Here is a 24,141-nt window from a genome sequence, read left to right on the forward strand (position 1 = left end):
CGTCTCCTACTACTGTACATAAGCCTGTGGTCATTATAGTGTGTATGGTCCATATAGTGTGTGTGTGTGTGTGTGTGTGTGTGTGTGTGTGTGTGTGTGTGTGTGTGTGTGTGTGTGTGTGTGTGTGTGTGTGTGTGTGTGTGTGTGTGTGTGTGTGTGTGTGTGTGTGTGTGTACCTTTAATAGATGAGCGTTTGGGCAGTATAGTGACTGCTCCCACAGCCACGTCCTCTAACTGGTGTATTGGGCTGCTCTTCGACCCCCAACTGTCCGATCCAATCCACAGGAAATGGCCCACCTGATTGGCTCTCTTGGTAGCATTGAGAACACCCCTGCAAGGGCAGCCATGTGTGAATTAGGAGAAAGCAGAAGGGACACATGCAATCCATTAGTGGGTCCACAGCAACCTATGAAGAGATATATATATATATCAGTACATTACAGAAGTTGGGTGTCATTTATATTTATTGTATATTTACACTATAGTATGTATTTATGTTCTCTGTGTTTTAAATCCATTTATAAGATGTGAAAGCATTTTAAAGGAAAAGTTCAATACATTCAAACTTTCAATACGTGTGTAAGCAAGCGCATGCTTTCTGGTTCCCATTGTTCACACGAGAAACGCTAAAGCATGCTTATACATAGAAAAACATCGCTTGAGTCCAACAAAATAGAATACAACATTGCAGATAAAGTTCAGAATTATACACTCTCATGTGTTCAACATCTAAAGACCTGCATCACTATATTGAGAGCTTTGCCGTTTCTAAAAGGACGTATTTGGCTGTCACGTCCTGACCAGTATAGGGGTTATTTGTTATTGTAGTTTGGTCAGGACGTGGCAGGGGGTGTTTGTTTTATGTGGTTCAGGGTGTGTTTTGTGTATGTGTTTAGGTAGAGGGGTATTTGATTTATTAGTCTGGGGTTTGTTAGTCATTGTTCTATGTTAGTATATTTCTATGTTCTATCTAGTCTTTTGTATTTCTATGTTTAGTTAATTGGGTTTGGACCTTCAATTGGAGGCAGCTGGTTATTGTTGCCTCTGATTGAGGGTCCTATAATTAGGAGTTTGTTTTTCATGGGTTTTTGTGGGAGATTGTTCTTGGTTAGCTGTTTTGCCTGACAAGACTGTCAAGTTCGTTTTGTTTTGTATACGTTGTATGTGTTTCCCTTCTTCACCATAATAAAAGAAGATGAGTATACATTTTCCCGCTGCGTCTTGGTCTCTACCCTACGACACCTGTGACATTGGGTCCTTTGTTCATGTTTATCCATGGCCCCCATACTGCAGAACAAGCAATGAGGAAGTTTATTGCTGGTGGGATAAGTTTCTCAAAACCAAGTGATTTCACCAACAACAACAAAAAACATCCCATTTACATAAAGAATAAGCTCTCTCAATCTCTCTCCCTCTTTGTCTTCCACACATTACCGAGGTCTCTCCCTCTTTCTTTCTCTCTGCTTAGTCTGTCTATCCATCCGTCCGTCTATTTCTTGTAGTGTTGAATATCCTCTCAAGAGACATTGTAAGACTCAGAGGCAGTGGCAGATTTAGACATAGGCGGCATCTTGCTGAGGGCGGCATGGGGCGCCCATACAAAAAAAATATATATATATATATATATATATATATATATATATATATATATATATATTTAAAAAATATACATATATTCCGAATGGTGACATTTGAGCGATCGGTTTTCTATCGCTCATTTGCACGTCATGTCAATGATATCATGTCACCGTGTGGGCCTGTGGGTCAATTAACCTTGTCGGAGTGGGCGCTCTGATTCTAGTTGGTGAGCTAGGCAGGCTACTGCCACTCAGAAGTATGAGATGGGAGGGGGAGGGGGTAGGTTGACCTCAGGTCTCCCCACTGGAAGCCCGAGGTAGGGGGAGCGAGGGATTCTATCAAATAGCACACTTCTAACTTTGTACAGTACTAATGCAATTAGTTGTGCAATTTAGTTTGTGTGTTTCTTGTTTGAAGTGCAATAGTGTAATAATAATGATATAGAATTTGTGCAATTTAGTTGTATTTGTGTTTTTTGTTTGCAATAGGCTAATAGTGTAATAGTTCAATTCTCTCTTTTATTTGTATTTATATACTACAATTTGTTTCTATTTGTCTTTGTTATTTCTTTGTTACTTGAGTCTTATTTTGTATATATTTGTATATCTTTTTAAATGTTATGATTTTTTATTTGTGTTTTTCCAAATGTCTGAATGAAAAATACAACTAACTAACTAACTAACTAGTGCAGAATGGTGCTTATTTGGGGGGAGGGGCAGAAGGGGGGGATCGCCCAGGGAGACATACAAGCTAGAACCGCCACTGCTCAAAGATATTGTAAATTAAATAATATCTGCTGCTTTGTTGTGATATTCCATATTCTCAGTTCTCCTCCTAGGCACGTTTCTGTTTGTGTTATTGGAGGCATGTTTGTGTTACAAACACCCAGTGTGTGCACACACACAAAGTATCTGTCTGTGCCTCCAACCTGTCTTCAAGGTTTCTGCTATGAGATTTAAGAGCTCGACTTGACATGTCATCAAAGCCTCTAAACAACATAGATGCATTTGGATGAGGTGTACTGAACTACACACCGTATGTCTTCTTCACTGGCAAAGATGATGACTGCCCGGGAGTGGTGCGTTTCCAGCAGTTGTTGGATGGCTTTGTCATAATCCTCTAGCTTGGGGTTGTGGGGAATTTTTAAAGACTGTGCGATGCAGATCCCACCTTTAATTCAGAGAGAGAGAGAGAAAGGAGAGCTGATGAGACTTCTGGGATGTTTACCCACAGAGACACACACATATGAGAACACGTACACACGAACATGCACACACTTGAAACCCTCAAGTCAAGATCGTGTTAATCCTTTCTAATGGAAATCAGATCCAAAGTGGTTCTGAAAGACACATTTGTATTGTTTATTCATCCTTGCAATAGGGTCTCTGTCTTTCCAAGATAGTTGAGTGAAAAAATATACATCTACTATACATCCCATTTACATTTGAGTCATAAATGCTGTGAGCTGAGTGATTTACAGTAAGTGGTACATCACTGGGGATGAACAACAGCATAAAAATGAACAACTGAAAGAAAAACCCTCAAATTAATAGTGGGATCCATTTCTTAATAGAGGGCTGTGGGTGAATAATTACAGTACAACAGAAGACCAAACCAATATGAAACTGTGTCAACAGGGTAGAAGGAACACATAAATACACTTTTCACACTTTGTGACCACAGATTAAAAAGTTGTCCCTTCCCCATTGACTTTTCATTTAACGTCATTTTTAGACACACCGCAATGGACAGTAAACCAATCAGATCTGGAGACAGGCTACACAAACAAGGAGGATATTGACAATGAATCATGTTCAGACAGGTCAGTGCTAATGAGTTTGTACAGGATGAAAGGTACTGATTGCTCCCGTGCGTCGCTAAATAGGTATTAGATATTTGGCGAGCCGACCGTGACAGTCACCTCAGAGATATGCCCAAAACTTAGTTGGCAATTGTCCTTGAGGGAATAGCGTAATCCATGGTTGTCTGAATCTTAAATGAAGGGCCTGTAATATGACCTAATTTACTCCTGTCAAGAGTTAAAGGTCATCTTTAAATATTGTCCCGTAGCTCTGTGTTGAGCTGAGGAAAACACTGGTGCTGGAGGAGAGACTGCAGCCACCATTTTGTGAGAAGAAAAACAAACAATAAGTTTGACAGATGTTTTGTCATCCTCGGCACACATTCAATGTCTCCTTATGTAAATATAAAAATCAAATCATATCTTAAACAAATACCTTAATTGCATTCCTTCCGCTGGAGCAGATGTGAGAGCATAGGCCAACCTAACCTTTTCCAGCGGTTACTGTACTCATATAGAGTAAATGGACATTATTGTGCACCTTAAGACACATCATAGTTAGAACTAGATGATGAACGCCATTCAGGCTTGGTCCTGAGTTAACACCCAGCCTTCTCTATCCAAACCAATTAAAATTTCTCTGACTCAAGCACTCCTAATATCAGATAACCTTCCCAACATTGGGTTGGTTTCCCTGAGTAGACAGAGAAATGGGAGGAATCTTCTAATTGGTCATCTGCTCAGGCTCATTACTTTGATATAAACAGCTTTGAGCTTGCAGAATAGAAACCACATCTCCATCTGTTTACTGGGCTACATCTAAAAAGAGCTCCATCTAAAGGACTCCTTCCTAGCTCTCCCTCTCTCCTCCATCCCCCTCTTACTATCTCCACAGCAGCAGCCATAGACCGAATTAGAAAATATTGCTGATTCCCAGACAATATATCTCTACAAAGACAGTTAGGGTGGCTCCTGTAATCCCCCATAAGTGGACAGAACAAAAATGCTGAGCTCCTTTTGTAGCTTGTTAAATGCTTGGGGATTGGGCTCTCCTGTTAAAATGAAAAGGGCAGTCTGCTATTGTGGTGCATCTGTGGAGCTGTAGCAGCAGAGACAGAGGCAGCAGTAGCAGCAGCCGAAGGGTCTCATAGGGACACCACTACAGCTCCATTTCAGCACAGAGATTCAACATGATTCTTCAGGGCTCTAGGGGTGCTTCTGCCACTGCTACGAACGAGGTTTACTTTTTGGGAAACTGTCTATGTGCCTGTCTGTCTGTCGCTGGGTATTACATGTAATGAGGATTAATTCACCATAAAATGTAGATCTAGATTTTAGGGACAATAAGAATATGCTTGTCACTGTCACAGTGTGTATGGGAAGCAGAGGCCACACTTGAAGCTGGTAGCTGACAGAGACATGGGTCATGGCAGACAGCCACTGATGAAGATAAGCAGCCTTTTGAGTGGTTTTCCTTTCTGAGCACCAGGCTTGAACATGTTGTGAGGACTAGACTGCCCCGAAGGCTGTAGACTGGCTGTGTGCTGTGCAGCCAAGGCTAAATTATTGAATGACTTCAGAATTCCTCGTCAGTCGGCCAAGATGGGAAAACCAGGCAGAGCCATCAGAGCCAGAAGTCTACTGCTGTGGGTCTGAGTGTCTTCACCTGCCACTGGCAGAGTGTCTTATCTCTGGACATGAAAGAGAGAGCTCTCCATTCACACAGCAGCCACTGGAATAAAGAGCAGTGCAATGTTTATTTTGGAGAAAAAAAATTATAACTCAGAGATAAATGCAGGGGATATCATAGAGTGGAATGTTTTACTCCTCACACTGCTCTATGTGGTGAATTCAAATCTTACATAAAGGAGATTCTAAGTATTTGTTTTTAGTGAAATTATAATCCTATGACTTTTCAATGTGCTACTGGTTGGTATCTACATTAAACATCCTCCCCCCACTCTAACTCGATGCTCCACATTTCCCAGTTTGGTTAATATATCACAGATAAAATAATGATTTAATTCATCAGGCTTCTGCTAGGTCTGGGCTAAGTGCCACAGGTTGTGTGCTGCATTAAAAGCTTCAAGTGTTCATCCCCATATCCCAAAATGGGGGGGGGAATTAGACCGTGGCGTTTCAGGAAACTCCCCTGAAATCCGGGTGGTTCCTAATGGACTCAACACCCTCCCTACCTATTTTGCTCTGACCCCACCGCCCCTCCCGCAGAACCACCCCAGCCCCGAGGGGGATCCATAATTCTCCAATTATATTTATCACCTCCAGAGCAGAGGCAGAACTACTACAGGCTCCCTCCACTACCACTTTCCTCCCAATGCAGCTCCTCCCAATGCAGCTCAAGTGGGAGCCCGCAGAAATGGAATGCCATTCCTACTCTGTACATGTGAGCCCCTTACGTCATTCCTTCCTTATACCATATTCCATTCCACTGTCATGTTCACCCTAGAAGAGAGATGGGATGGCTGCAGGAGCACACTGTTCCAGTTTAGAACACTCACCTTACGAGAACACATCAAGCTGTTGGTCAAATACTGAGGGAAAGCCAGTGAAGTCACTTCTCACTGCAAAATATTCGGAGTGTAAATTGACAGGTTTATCGCAGTTCAAATAAGTGATATGAAAACACGACTGTGGCAGCATTATAATGAGGTCTGTGTGTAGCTTGTGTAGAGGAGTCGGGCGCAGGACAGCAGATATGAGTAAATAAACGTAATTTACTCAAAATAGGCAAATACAATACAATAAAGCAAGCCCACATAACGGACCGTATAACATACAAACAATCGCTCACAAAAAAACATGTGGGAACAGTGGGTTAAATAATGTACAAGTAATTGGGGAAGTGAAACCAGGTGTGTAAAACAAAGACAAAACGAATGGAAAATGAAAAGTGGCCCGGCAATGGCTAGAAGGCCGGTGACGTTGACCGCCGAACGCCGCCCGAACAAGGAGAGGGACCGACTTCGGCGGAAGTCATGACAGTACCCCCCCTTGACGCGTGGCTCCAGCAGCGTGCAGACACCGACCTCAGAGACGACCCGGAGGACGAGGCGCAGGGCGATCCGGGTGGAGACGGTGGAACTCCCGCAGCAACGAAGGGTCCAGGACGTCTTCCACAGGCACCCAGCATCTCTCCTCAGGACCGTACCCCTCCCACTCCACGAGGTACTTAAGGCCCCTCGCCTGACGCCTCGATTCCAGGATGGCTTGAACAGCATATGCCGGGGCCCCCTTGATGTCCAGAGGGGGTGGAGGAACCTCCCGCACCTCAGAGTCCTGGAGTGGACCAGCCACCTCCGGCCTGAGGAGAGACACATGGAACGAGGGATTAATACGGTAATATGGGGGAAGCTGTAACCTGTAGTATACCTCGTGCAGTCTCCTCAGGACTTTGAATGGCCCCACAAACCACGGACCCAGCTTCCGGCAGGGCAGGTGGAGGGGCATGTTTCCAGTCAAACACAGGGGCCTGACTGAGGTGGCGGTCGGCGCTCGCCTTCTGTCGCCTCACGGCTCGTTACAGATGCACATGAGCAGTGTCCCAGGTCTCCTCCGAGCTCTTAAACCATTCGTCCACTGCAGGAGCTTCGATCTGGCTCTGATGCCAAGGTGCCAGAACCGGCTGATACCCAGGACGCACTGGAAAGGGGAGAGGTTAGTGGAGGAATGTGGGGGAGTGAGTTTTGGGCCATCTCTGCCCAGGGGATGAACGACGCCCACTCCCCCGGCCGGTCCTGGCAATATGACCACAGAAACCTACCCACGTCCTGGTTTACTCTCTCCACCTGCCCGTTACTCTCGGGGTGAAAACCTGAGGTGAGGCTGACCGAGACCCCCAGACGTTCCATGAATGTCCTCCATACTCTGGACGTGAACTGGGGACCCCGATCAGAGACTATGTCCTCAGGCACCGCGTAGTGCCGGAAGATGTGAGTGAACAGAGCCTCTGCAGTCCGTAGGGCCATAGGGAGACCGGGGAAAGGAAGGAGATGGCAGGACTTAGAAAACCGATCCACAACAACCAGGATTGTGGTGTTGCCCTGTGAGGGAGGAAGATCCATCAGGAAGTCCACCGACAGGTGCGACCTCGGCCGTTGTGGAATGGGGAGGGGTTGTAACTTCCCTCTGGGCAGGTGCCTGGGAGCCTTGCATTGGGTGCACACCGAGCAGGAGGAAACATAAACCCTCACGTCCTTGGCCAAGGTGAACCACCAGTACTTCCCACTAAGGCAACGCACCGTCCGATTGATGCCAGGATGACCAGAGGAGGGTGATTTGTGGGCCCAATAGATCAAACGGTCGCAGACAGCAGACGGAACGTACAGACGCCCAGCTGGACACTGCGGAGGAGTGGGCTCTGTGCGTAATGCCTGCTCGATGTCCGCGTCCAACTCCCACACCACCAGTGCCACCAGGCATGAGGCCGGAAGTATGGGAGTATGATCCATGGAGCGCTCCTCTGTGTCATACATCCGGGATAGTGCGTCTGCCTTAGCGTTCTGGTAACCTGGCCGGTAGGACAGAGTGAAAACAAAATGGGTAAAGAACATGATCCATCTTGCCTGGCGAGGGTTCAGTCTCCTCGCCGCCCAGATGTACTCCAGATTGCAGTGGTCAGTCCAGATGAGTAAAGGGTGTTTAGCCACCTCAAGCCAATGTCTCCACACCTTCAGAGCCTTGACAACAGTCAACAGCTCCCGGTCTCCCACATCATAGTTTCGCTCCGCCGGGCTGAGCTTCTTCGAAAAGAAAGCACAGGGGCGGAGCTTCGGTGGCGTGCCCGAGCGCTGAGAGAGCACGGCTCCGATCCCAGCCTCGGACACGTCCACCTCCACTATGAACGCCAAAGAGGGATCCGGATGAGCCAGCACGGGAGCCGAGGTAAACAGATGCTTCAGGAGACCAAAAGCCCTGTCTGCCTCAGCCGACCACTGCAGTCACACCGGTCCCCCCTTCAGAAGTGAGGTAAAGGGAGCCACTACCTGACCAAAACCCCCAGATAAACATTTACATTTTACATTTTAGTCATTTAGCAGACGCTCTTATCCAGAGCGACTTACATTCATTTCATAAATTTTTTTTTTTTTTTTTTTTTAAACCTCCGGTAGTAGTTGGCAAACCCTAGAAACCGCTGCACTTCCTTTACCGTGGTGGGAGTCGGCCAATTACGCACGGCTGAAATGCGGTCACTCTATCTCCACCCCTGAAGTGTAAATGCGGTACCCTAGGAAGGAGATGGACTGTTGGAAGAACAGACATTTCTCAGCCTTGACGTACAGGTCATGCTCCTACCAAGCAACCTGCGCACCAGGGACACATGCTTGGAGCAAGTAGCGGAGTATATCAGAATGTCGTCAATATACACCACTACACCCTGCCTGTGCAGGTCCCGGAAAATCTCGTCAACAAAGGCCTGGAAGACTGACGGAGCATTCATCAACCCGTACGGCATGACGAGGTATTCATAGTGCCCTGAGGTGGTACTAAATGCCGTCTTCCACTCGTCCCCCTCCCGGATACGCACCAGGTTGTAAGCGCGCCCCGTGTATTGACTCGATCGCACTGGCGATAAGAGGCAGCGGGTAGCTGTACCTCACAGTGATCTGATTGATACCCCGATAGTCAATACACGGATGCAGACCTCCATCCTTCTTCTTCACAAAAAAGAAACTCGAGGAGGCAGGTGAAGTGGAGGACCGAATGTATCCCTGCCCCAGGGATTCAGAGACATATGTTTCCATAGCCGCCGTCTCCTCCTGTGACAGATGATACACGTGACTGCTGGGAAGTGCTGCGCCTACCAGGAGATTTATCGCACAATCCCCCCGTCAATGGGGTGGTAATTGAGTCGCCTTCTTCTTACAGAAGGCGAGAGCCAAATCGGCATATTCTGAGAGGATGCGCACGATGGAGACCTGGTCTGGACTTTCCACCGTAGTCATACCGATGGAAACTCCCACACACCTCCCTGAGCACTCTCGTGACCACCCCTTGAGAGCCTTCTGTGGCCACGAAATAGTGGGGTCGTGACAGGCCAACCAGGGTAGGCCCAGCACCACGGGAAACTCAGGAGAATCAATAAGGAAGAGACTGATTCTCTCCTTGTGACCCTCCTGCGTAACCATGTCTAGTGGAGCGGTGGCCTCCCTATTTAGCCCTGACCCTAATGGTCGACTATCTTGGGCGTGCACAGGGAAGGGCATATCCACAGGAACCAGGGGAAGCCCTAAACTATGGGCAAAAGAATGGTCAATAAAATTCCCAGCTGCACCTGAATCTATGAGCACCTTATGCTGGGCATGCGGGGAAAACGTAGGAAATTTGATAAACACATACATGTGAGCAACAGGGGGCTCTGGGTGAGCCTGGTGCCGACTCACCTGGGGTGACACGATGGTGCCCTGCCTTCTGCCTCGACTCCCTGAGGAACCCCCCCCAGCACCGACCAGCAGTGTGCCCTCTGCGGCCACAGATGGTGCAGGGAATGGCCCCTCCTCCGGTCGCCCTAAGTGCAGCACCTCCCAGCTCCATGGGCATTGGAGCGGAGGTGCTGGGGGATGGAACTGACAGGCCCAAATCCGGATGTCCGCGGGCAGTCAGCAGGTTGTCCAGACGGATGGACAAGTCCACCAGCTGGTCCAACGTGAGGGTGGTGTCTCGGCAGGCCAACTCCCGACGGATGTCCTCGCGCAGACTGCACCGGTAGTGATCAATCAGGGCCCTGTCGTTCCATCCCGCGCTGGCGCCAGGGTCCGGAAGTCCAATTCAAAATCCTCAAAATCCAAATGCTCCTCATCCCCTGCCTCAGTTGGAACAGTCGTTCACCCGCCGCTCGACCCTCAGGCGGGTGGTCGAAAACTGCCCGAAAGCGGCTGGTGAACTCTGCGTAATGGTCCAACGTTGCATCTCCTTCACTCCATACGGCGTTGGCCCACTCCAGGGCTTTGCCTGAGAGGCAGGAGATGAGGGCGGACACGCTCTCACATCCCGAAGGAGCCGGGTGGACGGTCGCCAGGTAGAGCTCCAGCTGTAGTAGGAATCCCTGGCATCCGGCAGCCGTCCCATCATACTTCCTCGGGAGCGTGAGCTGAATCCTGCTGGGACTGGGTGAAGGAGGGGTGGACAGTGGGGTCGACGGTAGTGGGGCTGGTGGAGGTGCTGGAAATCCTCCTCCTCTCTCCCAACGATCCATCGTCTGCAGCACGCGATTCATGGCGGTGCCCAGACGTTGCAACATGGTCGCGTGCTGCTGGACGTAATGAGGTCTGTGTGTAGCTTGTGTAGAGGAGTCAGGCGCAGGACAGCAGATATGAGTAAATAAACGTAATTTACTCAAAATAGGCAAATACAATACAATAAAGCAAGCCCACATAACGGACCGTATAACATACAAACAATCCCTCACAAAAAAACATGGGGAACAGAGGGTTAAATAATGAACAAGTAATTGGGGAAGTGAAACCAGGTGTGTAAAACAAAGACAAAACAAATGGAAAATGAAAAGTGGATCGGCGAAGGCTAGAAGGCCGGTGACGTTGACCGCCGAACGCCGCCCGAACAGGAGAGGGACCGACTTCGGCAGAAGTCGTGACAAGCATACTGCAATTCATTTAAGAGTCTGTGGGAGTATCTACTCCTCAAACACGCTTGCATGAGTCTGTTTTTCCTCTTTGATTAACAAACTCCATCGCTCCGGACTCAAGCCGAGGAAAATGCAAACTACATGAATCTTTCCTTGCTTCACTTCTAAAGAAAAGACAACTCATTCGCATAACTTAACGTAGCAGCCGTAAAAAGGGGGTCCCGCATCCATTTTTCAGGAGAAACGGAAGTTAGAATGAAAAAACTGTACATTGGTTTCGAGGAGAGTGCATTCGCATGAAACTGAAAGGGTGGAAGACTACCCAAACAAGGGGGAAAGAAGACAGTGGAAAACAGAAGAGATCAATACAAGCTGACCATCAATCTAGTCTCTACTCAGGATAATGGGCGGCCATATTGCATTAGTCCGGTGGGTGCTTGAAGTGGGGAAGCGAGAATGCTACTAATGCATCTGACATTTCACTCTCACCAAAAGAATAAGGAGCCCACAAAACATCTCAAGGCCCTACAGATCAACTCAAACAATATACTGTGGGTGTATTTAGGTCTGAAAGTTTCTCTCTGAATGTTGTTGTTGTTATTTCTATTGCACCACTGCTGCTTCAGTGCAGGTACAGTATGTTGCTTGCTGCAAGTGATGCTGCAACTAGCCCATTCTTTGATGTTATAAATATACAGAGTTATGTCATAACGTAATCAATTATTTTATTCAAATCACAATGCCTAGAGTGTGCAGGGCTTCCATTGAGGTAAATGATTCCTATTTGATTTGTATGGGAATACAGAACATTCCCTGACTGCAGCTCTATTGTAATGGATGAGTCAACAATAACAGCAATATTCTATAATTTCTAACCCCCTTGTCTGTGATATTTTTAAATTCAAGACAATAACATCAATAACATAATTTTGCCGACTCTATGCTGAGACACAAACACCAGTGAAGGAAATACAAGAGAGAAAACAGTCTGGTAGCTGCAGACCCACCGTGTGCATTGGAGGATGTAACAAGCTGAAATATAAACCCAGCCAAAATAACCCACTAAATCATCCAGACTTTTCTTTCCAATTCCATCTCAGTGTTCTACAGAGGCTCCTCCTGCAGCTGTTCTCTCCAGTGCCACAGCAGCCTCTTAAAGTTTTAATGAGTGATCAGACTACACATGAACGTGCACAGATTAAATATTCATGTCCGCTGGACTTCTGATCATCGCCCATGGGATATCGTTAGCTCTCTCCCTTTCAGAGGTTGGCATACACTAGCATCACTCCTCAGTACCAAAGTTCGGAGATTGGTCGACAGGGATCTAGCTAGTAAGTGCAAATTACAGGAAATTGATTGGGATCTGTAAGGTCAAGATGAGAATCAGGAAGTAACCTTGGTTCCCTTGGTACAGTGCTATTGCCAGGGGAGGAGTTGTATGAATGGTGAACTGTGGATCATGGAGTGTAATTTCTTGGGCCAGATGATGAAATATCTAATCCTTTCTTAAAGCAGCACCTCTGTCACTTGGATGGAAATGGAATTGAGAGTGAACCCACACAACGAATATTGCCAGCACCCACAGAACAAACTCTTATATTCTTAGAACATATTTTACCCTAGGACACTCACAGAACTGAATGTCACTCACAGAACTAAAAGTCACTATGTTAATTGTTGTCAAGCCAATTAATACTTCTTAATTTATTACAAAATATAATTTTCAGCATGGCATTTATAGCAAATTGTAGGTCCATAGTGATCCCTAGATGGACAAAACAGCTCCCCCTCGTCCCCCCTGCGTGTCACCCTTTCTGTGCCCCCCCCCCCTCCTCTCCAGCCTTTCAGTGTACTGCCCATCTCAAAACACTCACCTGTCTGTATGGGACCCAGGGTAAAAAAGGCTTAAAGAGGAACAACACTGCTCTAACTGTAATTGACGGCTACAGCACTTTGAGAAATAAATCCCAAAATAAATCGTACCATAGTATCTTATCATTTACAGTAACATTTACACTACTACTTCCATAACTCACCAGCCTCCTTGGAGATCTGTTGGAAGGTTTCCACGCCCTTCTCTCCGTAGCTGCCCTCAGAGGCCACGGTGGACACGTAGGTCCAGCCCAGGGCTCTGATGATGTCCACCATGGCTTGGACCTGGAATGAGTCTGGAGGAACCACCCGAGAGAAGAAGTCATAGCGCCTGTCATCACTCAGCTCCGGGGCCGTGGAGGCGTAGCTGATCTGAGGGATCTGATTGGAGGACAAAGAGGAAGTGATGTTTACTCCTCTATTGTTCAAGAAGGTGCAGCAACAGTATACATAATTCAACCCTATTCATTATATTTCTGTCTGCAACATTCGGAATATTTTACCTCAGTAAATACATCTGACTAAATATACTTATTATTGGTGGTAGATGACGTGAGTTCCAAACAGACAGACAATGAAAACCACTTTGAGACCTAGTAACAAGCACTGTATAAAAGCAATTCATTATCATCATTATTACTATTAAGCTATTTATCATAATTTGAGATGTACCCTGTTCCCTACAATTATCACAGACAGCTTGGCTCATCAAACCTCCGGTTGACTTTACAGGTGACATGTAGCTAATTGAAATAGCATGTGAAAAGAAAGGAGATAACCCAGACACTTGCCGTGTCCGAATACCCATACTTGCGTCCTAAATACTCACGTTTAAGTATGCGAAAAAATTAAGTTTAATAGTATGCGACATTTAGAAAATCAAGTATACTTTATATGCCCGGATGTCATACTCTTTTCGGCTTTGACAACAGCTGATCAATTAGATATGGGGATGCACTACCGAAATCAACGAATAACAAAAAACTACGCAATCGCGCATGACGCATTCTCAGTATGTGAAAATGTAGTATGTGAATTTTCAAAAATCTAGTATGGTTTAAATGCCAGGATGTTATACTCATTTAAATCAAATCAAATTTATTTGTCACATACACACGGTTAGCAGGTGTTAATGCAAGTGTAGCGAAATGCTTGTGCTTCTAGCTCCGACCATGCAGTAATATCTAACAAGTAATCTACCAATTCCACAACAACTACCTTGTACACACAAGTGTAAAGGAATGAATACGAATATGTCCATAAAAATATATAAATGAGTGATGGCCGAACGGCATAGGCAAGATGTAATAGATGGTATGGAGTACAGTATATACATATGAGATGAGTATTGTAGGGTATGAAAACATATAAAGCGGCATTGTTTAAGGTGGCTAGTGATACATTACATCAGGATGGCACAGAGTACAGTATATACATATGAGATGAGTAATGTAAGTTATGAAAACATTATATAAAGTGGCATTGTTTAAAGTGGCTAGTGATACATCTAATACATCAAGATGGCAAGATGCAGTAGATGGTATAGCGTACAGTATATACATAGGAGATGAATAATGTAGGTTATGTAAACATTATCTAATATAAATAATATAAAGTGGCTAGTGATAAATTGATTACATCAATTTTCCCATTATTAAAGTGGCTTGAGTTGAGTCAGTATGTTGGCAGCAGCCACTCAATGTTAGTGATGGCTGTTTAACAGTCTGATGGCCTTGAGATAGAAGCTGTTTTTCAGTCTCTTGGTTCCAGCTTTGATGCACCTGTACTGACCTCGCCTTCTGGATGTTAGCGGGGTGAACAGGCAGTGGCTCGGGTGGTTGCTGTCCTTGATGATCTTTTTGGCCTTCCTGTGACATCGGGTGGTGTAGGTGTCCTGGAGGGCAGGTAGTTTGCACCCGGTGATGCGTTGTGCAGACCTCACTATCCTCTGGAGAGCCTTCCGGTTATGGGCAGAGCAGCTGCCGTACCAGGCGTTGATACAGCCCGACAGGATGCTCTCGATTGTGCATCTGTAAAGGTTTGTGAGTGTTTTTGGTGACAAGCCAAATTTCTTCAGCCTCCTGAGGTTGAAGAGGCGCTGCTGCGCCTTCTTCACCACGCTGTCTGTGTGGGTGGACCATTTCAGTTTGTCCATGATGTGTACGCCGAAGAACTTAAAACTCTCCACCCTCTCCACTACTGTCCCGTCAATGTAGATAGGGGGCTGCTCCCTCTGTTGTTTCCTGAAGTCCACGATCATCTCTTTTGTTTTGTTGACATTGAGTGCGAGGTTATTTTCCTGACACCACACTCCGAGGGCCCCCACCTCCTCCCTGTAGGCCGTCTCGTCGTTGTTGGTAATCAAGCCTACCACTGTAGTGTCGTCTGCGAACTTGATGATTGAGTTGGATGCGTGCATGGCCACGCAGTCGTGGGTGAACAGGGAGTACAGAAGAGGGCTGAGAACGCACCCTTGTGGGGACCCAGTGTTGAGGATCAGCGGGGTGGAGATGTTGTTACCTACCCTCACCACCTGGGGGCAGCCCGTCAGGAAGTCCAGGACTCAGTTGCACAGGGAGGGGTCGAGACCCAGGGTCTCGAGCTTAATGATGAGTTTGGAGGGTACTATGGCGTTAAATGCTGAGCTGTAATCGATGAACAGCATTCTTACATAGGTATTCCTCTTGTCCAGATGGGTTAGGGCAGTGTGATGACCTATTGGGTCGGTAAGCAAATTGGAGTGGGTCTAGGGTGTCAGGTAGGGTGGAGGTGATATGATCCTTGACTAGTCTCTCAAAGCACTTCATGATGACGGAAGTGAGTGCTACAGGGCGGTAGTCATTTAGCTCAGTTACCTTAGCTTTCTTGGGAACAGGAACAATGGTTGCCCTTTTGAAGCATGTGGGGACGACAGACTGGGATAAGGATTGATTGAATATGTCTGTAAACACACCAGCCAGCTGGTCTGCGCATGCTCTGAGGACACGGCCGGGGATGCCGTCTGGGCCTGAAGCCTTGCGAGGGTTAACACGTTTAACTCACATTGGCTGCGGTGAAGGAGAGCCCGCAGGTTTTGGTAGCGGGCCGTGTTAGTGGCACTGTATTGTCCTCAAAGCGAGCAAAAAAGTTGTTTAGTCTGTCTGGGAGCAAGGCATCGTGATCCGCAACGGGGCTGGTTTTTCTTTTGTGGTCCGTGATTGACTGTAGACCCTGCCACATACCTCGTGTCTGAGCCGTTGAATTGCGACTCCACTTTGTCTCTGTACTGACGCTTAGCTTGTTTGATTGCCTTGCGGAGGGAATAGCTACACTGTTTGTATTCAGTCATGTTTCCGGTCACTTTGCCCTGATTAAAAGCAGTGGTGCGCGCGTTCAGTTTTGCGCGAATGCTGCCATCAATCCACGGTTTCTGGTTGGGGAATGTTTTAATAGACGCTGTTGGTACGACATCACCGATGCACTTGTTAATGAACTCGCACACCGAGTCAGCGAATTCGTCAATGTTGTGGTTCGCAGCAATGCGGAACATATCCCAGTCCACGTGATCGAAGCAATCTTGAAGCGTGGAATCCGATTGGTCGGACCAGCGTTGAACAGACCTGAGGGCAGGAGCTTCCTGTTTTAGTTTCTGTCTATAGGCTGGGAGCAACAAAATGGAGTCATGGTCAGCTTTTCCAAAGGGAGAGCGGGGGAGGGCCTTATATGTGTCGCGGAAGTTAGAATAACAGTGGTCTAGGGTTTTGCTACCCCTATCACAACCGATATGCTGATAGAATTTGGGGAGCCTTGTTTTCAGATTAGCCTTCTTAAAATCCCCGGCCACAATAAATGCAGCCTCAGGATATGTGGTTTCCAGTTTACATAGAGTTCAATGAAGTTCTTTCAGGGCCGTCGATGTGTCTGCTTGGGGGGGGGGGGGGGGTATACACGACTGTGATTATAATTGAAGAGAATTCTCTTGGTAGATACTGAGGTCGGCATTTGATTGTGAGGAATTCTAAGTCAGGTGAACAAAATTACTTGAGTTCCTGTATGTTGTTATGATCACACTACGTCTCGTTAATCATAAGGCATACACCCCCACCCTTCTTCTTACCAGAGAGATGCTTGTTTCTGTCGGCGCGATGCGTGAGGAAACCAGGTGGCTCTTAGGCTCTTCATCTAGCAGAATTCGAAACACATTTCCACAATGCATTGGAAGAGGTGGGCTTCGAGTGATGGGCCCTAGCTCTCTTCAAGTAGCCAAACAACAAAACTAGGCTACTAGCTTCTGCGGCGGTGTTCAAATGTAGGCTAAATAGTTCTTGTTCTCCTTAAAATGATCACGAGTATTGCATCGTAGGCTACTGTACATCTGTGAAAACAGAAGTCTTTTTTTTCAGTGGATTTCTGTTTTCTCATTGAAAAGTGTTTTTTGTTTTCTTGGCCTTCGTCAGAGATTTTAAACAAAATTCTACACAATCTTTTATTTCTGAATGTGTCAGCACCTAGGACTTTGGATGTGGGGGCATTATTGATGTCATGTCAATCAGGCCTTTTGATTTGAACATATGGATTGTTAAGTTTTGTAGTACAGGCTACCTATTTAATTATTTAATGTATGGATCAAACCTAAGCAGTCATTCTGGTCTCATTACCAAAGATCAGTGCTTTAGTGTATTATTTACAGTAGCTATCCAGCGGTTCTGAATTTGCGATCCACTCGACTGTCCACGTGTTTCTGTGCAATAGCCTTTTGATTTGAACATTTAAAAGTTTTGGTGAGTTTACTGACTATTTGATGTAATTTATATATGTTACAGCACTTTGGTTTCACTAATAAATATTTTGAAATGTAACCAAATTATCTCTTTCTGTATTCAGTCCATTTTAAATTGGCTACAGTATTGAGTGAGTGTGGTAGTCTGACTATAACTAGCCTATAGGCCTATAACTCCATTCCCTCTCAGAGTTTAGAGAAATTAATTGAATTGTAAATTAGCTATTATCAGGCTGGTTATTGTGGTACATGTCTGTTGATTTTGGAAAAATCCACCCGCACTCGGCCCTGCCCCACCTACTCAGGCATACTCCATACTTTTTACTAAACGGTACGTGCTAAATAGTATGCGACGATGACTACATAGTATGCACTTTAAGTATGTATACGCTAGTATGAGTATTTGGGAAATGGGCACTGTTATCTCCTTACCTCTACTCACCCCTCCTCACCGGTCCACAGTGGAATCACAGAGATCTAATGAGTGTTCAGGTACAGAGCGGCTACCTTGCATCACTGTGGTGGGCTGAGAGCAACACATTGACGTGTTTGTGTTACCCCATCACACCATCTAACCTAAGCCACTGTATGAATGCCATCCATTCTCATTAGGCTGACCAGAAGCAGCCTGACACTGGGGAAACAGGAGAATGAGGACACAGCAGCCCACTGATTGGGATTCCACAGCCCTGCCTCACACAGCACTGAGTGTGAGTTTGATCCACAACTCAAAGGGGGTCAACTACATGAAGCAGACAAATAGGGGAACGGGAGGTCATGTTCAAGATAACTTAGTAAGTGTTGAACGACCAAACGTACACGCAAGTACAAAATCAGTTGTAGTTGTAAGTCAATTACACAAATTCATAGGAAGGAATACTGTCAGATGTTAGTAGCTGAACCACTTCAGCACTCGCCAGAATTGAGTGTTCTGGGTCAAAAGGATGAGAAGGCAAAGTAATGGGAAAAGCGAACAAAAAAGATTTGCATTTAAAACACACGTGGGCTCACACCCACCATCTCTCTCTCTTTCACCCTATTCCTGTCTCTCTATCTCTCTCCAAAAGTATCTATTTTCAGTGTTTGATAGGAGCTGTATCTCATCAATGTTGTTGTTGTTATAATGTGATGCACTCTGGCTCCCCAAAGGTCTTATATAGGTCTGATAGATTGTTGAGTCACATCCCATCTTTCAGGAACAGGGCTCGAAACAAACTAAAATTGTTTTCTCTCCTGAGCTTTTTGCTGCAGGGAACGATTTAAGAATCAGAAAGAGGGTTGTGTGTTATTTCGGGAGCACAACCTTGATTTCCTCCATGTCTCTTGGCCTGTTGATATAATTATTCCACACAACTTATTCTGGTCTAGGAATGTGTTAATCATTCCATCGCAATAATTCACTTTTCCAGAGCATGCTTTTTTAATTAGCACTTTGACCTCCTTCTGAATAAAAGGGATAAACCTTGAATCAGTAAATTCATGGAAGTGAGAGAAAGAGCTTCCCACATTACTACTTCTATCAGAGGCAATGGGTATAAACGGTCTGTGATTAGGATTTCACACCTTTGCACCTCTCTCTGCGCCAGCTAATGGACTACAAATTAAGCGAGATGCCTGTTTGTAATAAAAACATTGTTAAAGGTTGTAAAAACAATTCTTATACATGCAACAGTTGGACAATGGATGAAGAGACTTCAGACATTTTTAATTTGTAAAATCCATCAAATATTGACTGAATTATTATTAAAGCATAAAAATAAAAAATGCCATGGACAAATAATGGAGTAAAGGATTTTGGTGGGAATTCAGGTATTACATTTACTGTAACATTTCAAAGTTGTTCTTAGAATGCACTCATATATAGCATTTTTCTACGGCTGCCCATGCTTTCCACCTGGCTACCCCTACCCCAGTCAACAGCACTGCACCCCCACAGCAACTCGCCCAAGCCTTCCCCATTTCTCCTTCTCCCAAATCCAGTCAGCTGATGTTCTGAAAGAGCTGCAAAATCTGGACCCCTACAAATCAGCCGGGCTAGACAATCTGGACCCATTCTTTCTAAAATTATCTGCCGAAATTGTTGCAATCCCTATTACTAGCCTGTTCAACCTCTCTTTTGTGTCGTCTGAGATTCCCAAAGATTGGAAAGCAGCTGCGGTCATCCCCCTCTTCAAAGGGGGGACACTCTTGACCCAAACTGCTACAGACCTATATCTAACCTACCCTGCCTTTCTAAAGTCTTCGAAAGCCAAGTCAACAAACAGATTACCGACCATTTCGAATCCCACCGCACCTTCTCCGCTATGCAATCTGGTTTCAGAGCTGGTCATGGGTGCACCTCAGCCACGCCAAGGTCCTAAACGATATCTTAACCGCCATCGATAAGAAACAATACTGTGCAGCCGTATTCATTGACCTGGCCAAGGCTTTCGAATCTGTCAATCACCACATCTTCATCGGCAGACTCAATAGCCTTGGTTTCTCAAATGATTGCCTCGCCTGGTTCACCAACTACTTCTCTGATAGAGTTCAGTGTGTCAAATCGGAGGGCCTGTTGTCCGGGCCTCTGGCAGTCTCTATGGGGGTGCCACAGGGTTCAATTCTTGGGTCGACTCTTTTCTCTATATACATCAATGAGGTCGCGCTTGCTGCTAGTGAGTCTCTGATCCACCTCTACTCAGACGACACCATTCTGTATACTTCTGGCCCTTCTTTGGACACTGTTAACTACCCTCCAGACGAGCTTCAATGCCATACAACTCTCCTTCTGTGGCCTCCAACTGCTCTTAAATACAACTAAATGCATGCTCTTCAAACGATCGCTGCCTGCACCTGCCCGCCCGTCCAACATCACTACTCTGGACGGTTCTGACTTAGAATATGTGGACAACTACAAATACCTAGGTGTCTGGTTAGACTGTAAACTCTCCTTCCAGACTCACATCAAACATCTCCAATCCAAAGTTAAATCTAGAATTGGCTTCCTATTTCGCAACAAAGCATCTTTCACTCATGCTGCCAAACATACCCTCGTAAAACTGACCATCCTACCGATCCTCGACTTCGGCGAAGTCATTTACAAAATAGCCTCCAATACCCTACTCAATAAATTGGATGCAGTCTATCACAGTGCCATCCGTTTTGTCACCAAAGCCCCATATACTACCCACCACTGCGACCTGTACGCTCTCGTTGGCTGGCCCTCGCTTCATACTCGTTGCCAAACCCACTGGCTCCAGGTCATCTACAAGACCCTGCTAGGTAAAGTTCCCCCTTATCTCAGCTCGCTGGTCACCATAGCAGCACCCACCTGTAGCACGCGCTCCAGCAGGTATATCTCTCTTGTCACCCCCAAAGCCAATTCCTCCTTCGGCCGCCTCTCCTTCCAGTTCTCTGCTGCCAATGACTGGAACGAACAACAAAAATCTCTAAAACTGGAAACACTTATCTCCCTCACTAGCTTTAAGCACCAGCTGTCAGAGAAGCTCACAGATTACTGCACCTGTACATAGCCCATCTATAATTTAGCCCAAACAACTACCTCTTCCCCTACTGTATTTATTTATTTTGCTCCTTTGCACTCCATTATTTCTATTTGTACTTTGCACTTTCTTCCACTGCAAATCTACCATTCCAGTGTTTTACTTGCTATATTGTATTTACTTCGCCACCATGGCCTTTTTTGCCTTTACCTGCCTTATCTAACCTCATTTGCTCACTTTGTATATAGACTTATTTTTCTACTATATTATTGACTGTAGGTTCATTTTACTTCATGTGTAACTCTGTGTTGTTGTATGTGTCAAACTGCTTTGCTTTATCTTGGCCAGGTCGCAATTGTAAATAAGAACTTGTTCTCAACTTGCCTACCTGGTTAAATAAAGTTGAAATAAAATATATACATTTTCTAATGGTATCAGGTATTCTTTGAATATTTTGTGTTTAAATGAAGAAAAGAATGCGTCCCTCATTTGCATCAATACACTGGCTGAATTTACATATAAATACATTAACATAAAGGGGTGGAACAGGGCTGCAACCACAAAACACATGCTCTGTCTTAGCCTACAGTACCTGCACTCACCTCCACCGTCTAGACGGCTTCAATTAATTACTGTTGTTGTCATGTTCTGTTGCATAATTCAACAAGTGTGTCAATAGCAGGATACCCTAAGATCAAAAATCAACACACTTGGCTCTAGATTACACCTATCTACAGTATATATACTGCGAGATCAGACATAATATCACTATAATCTGAGTGTTAATTTACAGAAGTTGCTTTCATTTCAGCGCATCTTTAAACATTTCAACTGTTTTAAATTATAACTTTTTTCAATTTCACAAAAAACGACCATCCATCAAATGAAAGTTATCTTTCTTCTCTTTCTTGTGATGCTAGTATTGAGATGATGCATTAAATCACCGATGAAGCTTTAGCGTTTTTACAGATGCAACAGAAAGACACTGTATTCCATTGAGTCCATTTCAGCCATTACCAGGGTGTGTTTGACATGTTATTACAGTATTTGTGAGGTCGTAACGTTAACAGGAAAAAAACGACAGGCACAAGCAAGAGTATAAAAGAGTTGCAAAAGTAAAATTAAAGCAATCAATTCAGCAAGATTTAAGTGACAAGATGGCTGAAAAAGAGACAGAATTTCATATGGGCAGGGCATGCGCGTTGCTAAATTTACATCTACTGTGTGAAATAGAGGGATTCAATTACAACTATTTGGAGCATTATTACTTCCTCCTCCGTGTATCATAGGAGCAAAAGGTAAACTTGTATTATGCTTGTCACTATTCTGCCTCATCAAGTCAAGCAGATTTTCTTTAACAATAAGCTTTGTAACTCTCCCATTGATCAGACTGTTCTGAGCACTCTTTCTATTAGAGGTGTTTTAAATAGACTTTGCATTCTCAATATTGCATGAATTACCTGCACAGCCAATAGAAAATAAACAGCCTACTCTAAAATACTCAATACACCTCCTGCCCTTGCTGATGTCTGACTGTGATAAGATGACTCATAGGGTCTCTACAGTACAGTTGACCCTGTTGCACATAACAATGCATAACCACATTTCTCCATTCTCTCAGTCCCACCAGAGATAAGGTTGTGTAGAGATTGCCTCCCATGCAGGCAGTTTAGACCAGGGGTGGGCAACTGCAGAATTTTGTCCCAACTCAGCACCACACAGGGCCAACTGAGCTAATTGATCAATTCAGTGATTGCCTAAATTCAACTCACCTGGTCTTCTAGGTTGGTTAGAACAAAAACATGGGTCCAGGGTTGCCTACCCCTGGTCTAGACCATAACCCAAGCACAATTAACATCTAAATGAATTGAACATGAGAATTTGAACTCAGGCCCAGAAGCGAGGAAAAAAAAGAAGATTAACAATGCCCCCTTTTCAGCATCACAATTACCCCGAGCTGATGTCTGGCACCTGTCATTTGCACTATGGATCAGAGTTAGGATTGCTATGGGTAATCGCTTGGCTTGCTCTTAAATGTATCTTGGCTGACAGGATCGATGAAAGGAAAACACAGAAGTCTGTTATAGGGAACACTTTTATTGATTTACCACCGCAAAGTGCTGCCTACCTCTCTGAATAAGAATCTAAAAAGAGAAAAGGAATGGTGAGGAGAGGAGAGAGGGGGTAGTTGAGAGAGCTGAGAGAGAGTGAGCTGAAAGAGAGAAAAAGTGGGAGAGAGCTGAGAGTGAAAACGAAGCAACTAGAGAAAGAAAAAAAGAGAGAGGGAGAGCTGAGAAAGGTGCGACAGGTACAGAGACGGAAATAAAGGAAGAGAGAGGTCCAATCGGCATACTGACATTAAATGAGATTTTTCGACCGGCGTGTTTATAAGGAAAGGTGACTAAGTGGGGTTACTGTGTAAAGGTTAGACACGTTTACTTCAGAAGGAATGTGGTGTGAAGTAAATTAGTGCGGCTTGCCCTTTCCACTGTTATTTCACATACTGCTGGCAACAAAGCAACGAGGTGGACATTTCTAAAGACGTTAGCGGTTACGTTGGGAAAACATTTGTATTGACTGAATATAGAGTCACATCCAGAATTATTGGCATCCTTGATAAAGATACTGTACAGAATACTGTACAGCTGCTACAGAAACATGCTCCAATGAGCCGTTCTGGTTCACACAAGCCAGATAAAGATGAGCAAAGAAAACTGTATAAAATAAATCATAAAAATTCTGAACTATATTGTATGCTCCTAAAATTGGTGAATTATATTATTTTACATTAATGCAATTTGATCAGAGAAAGAGATTTATTTTGGTGTTAAAACTATTGCCACTTGCGAGGAAAACAGCACAGCCTTTTTCTAATATGTTTTATTAGATTGAAGAACACATTGGAAGGAATCTTTGACCATTGCAAAATGTAGATTTTTTGGGCAATTAGCAATTTCTTTGCGGATTTTGATGTGGGCTTGAGGTTATTATCTTGCTTGAAGATCCACTTGTGGCCAAGTTTCAGCCTCCTGGCAGAGGTAAC

At 45.0% G+C, this 24,141-nt stretch overlaps 1 protein-coding gene across 1 annotated transcript in view; it reads right to left on the minus strand.

The window, feature by feature from the left end:
• Positions 1–24,141, minus strand: part of LOC106571845 (metabotropic glutamate receptor 7) — a 136,744-nt gene that overhangs the window by 45,151 nt on the left and 67,452 nt on the right. The window contains exons 2-4 of the mRNA XM_045695915.2: positions 13,022–13,238; positions 2,613–2,748; positions 177–331 (exon numbers count right to left, since the gene is read on the minus strand). Coding sequence (XP_045551871.1) covers positions 177–331; positions 2,613–2,748; positions 13,022–13,238 — 508 coding nt within the window. The remainder of the gene's footprint in view (positions 1–176; positions 332–2,612; positions 2,749–13,021; positions 13,239–24,141) is intronic.

Source organism: Salmo salar, chromosome 15 (assembly GCF_965601325.2).
Source record: "Salmo salar chromosome 15, fSalSal1, whole genome shotgun sequence".
NCBI lineage: Eukaryota > Metazoa > Chordata > Actinopteri > Salmoniformes > Salmonidae > Salmo > Salmo salar.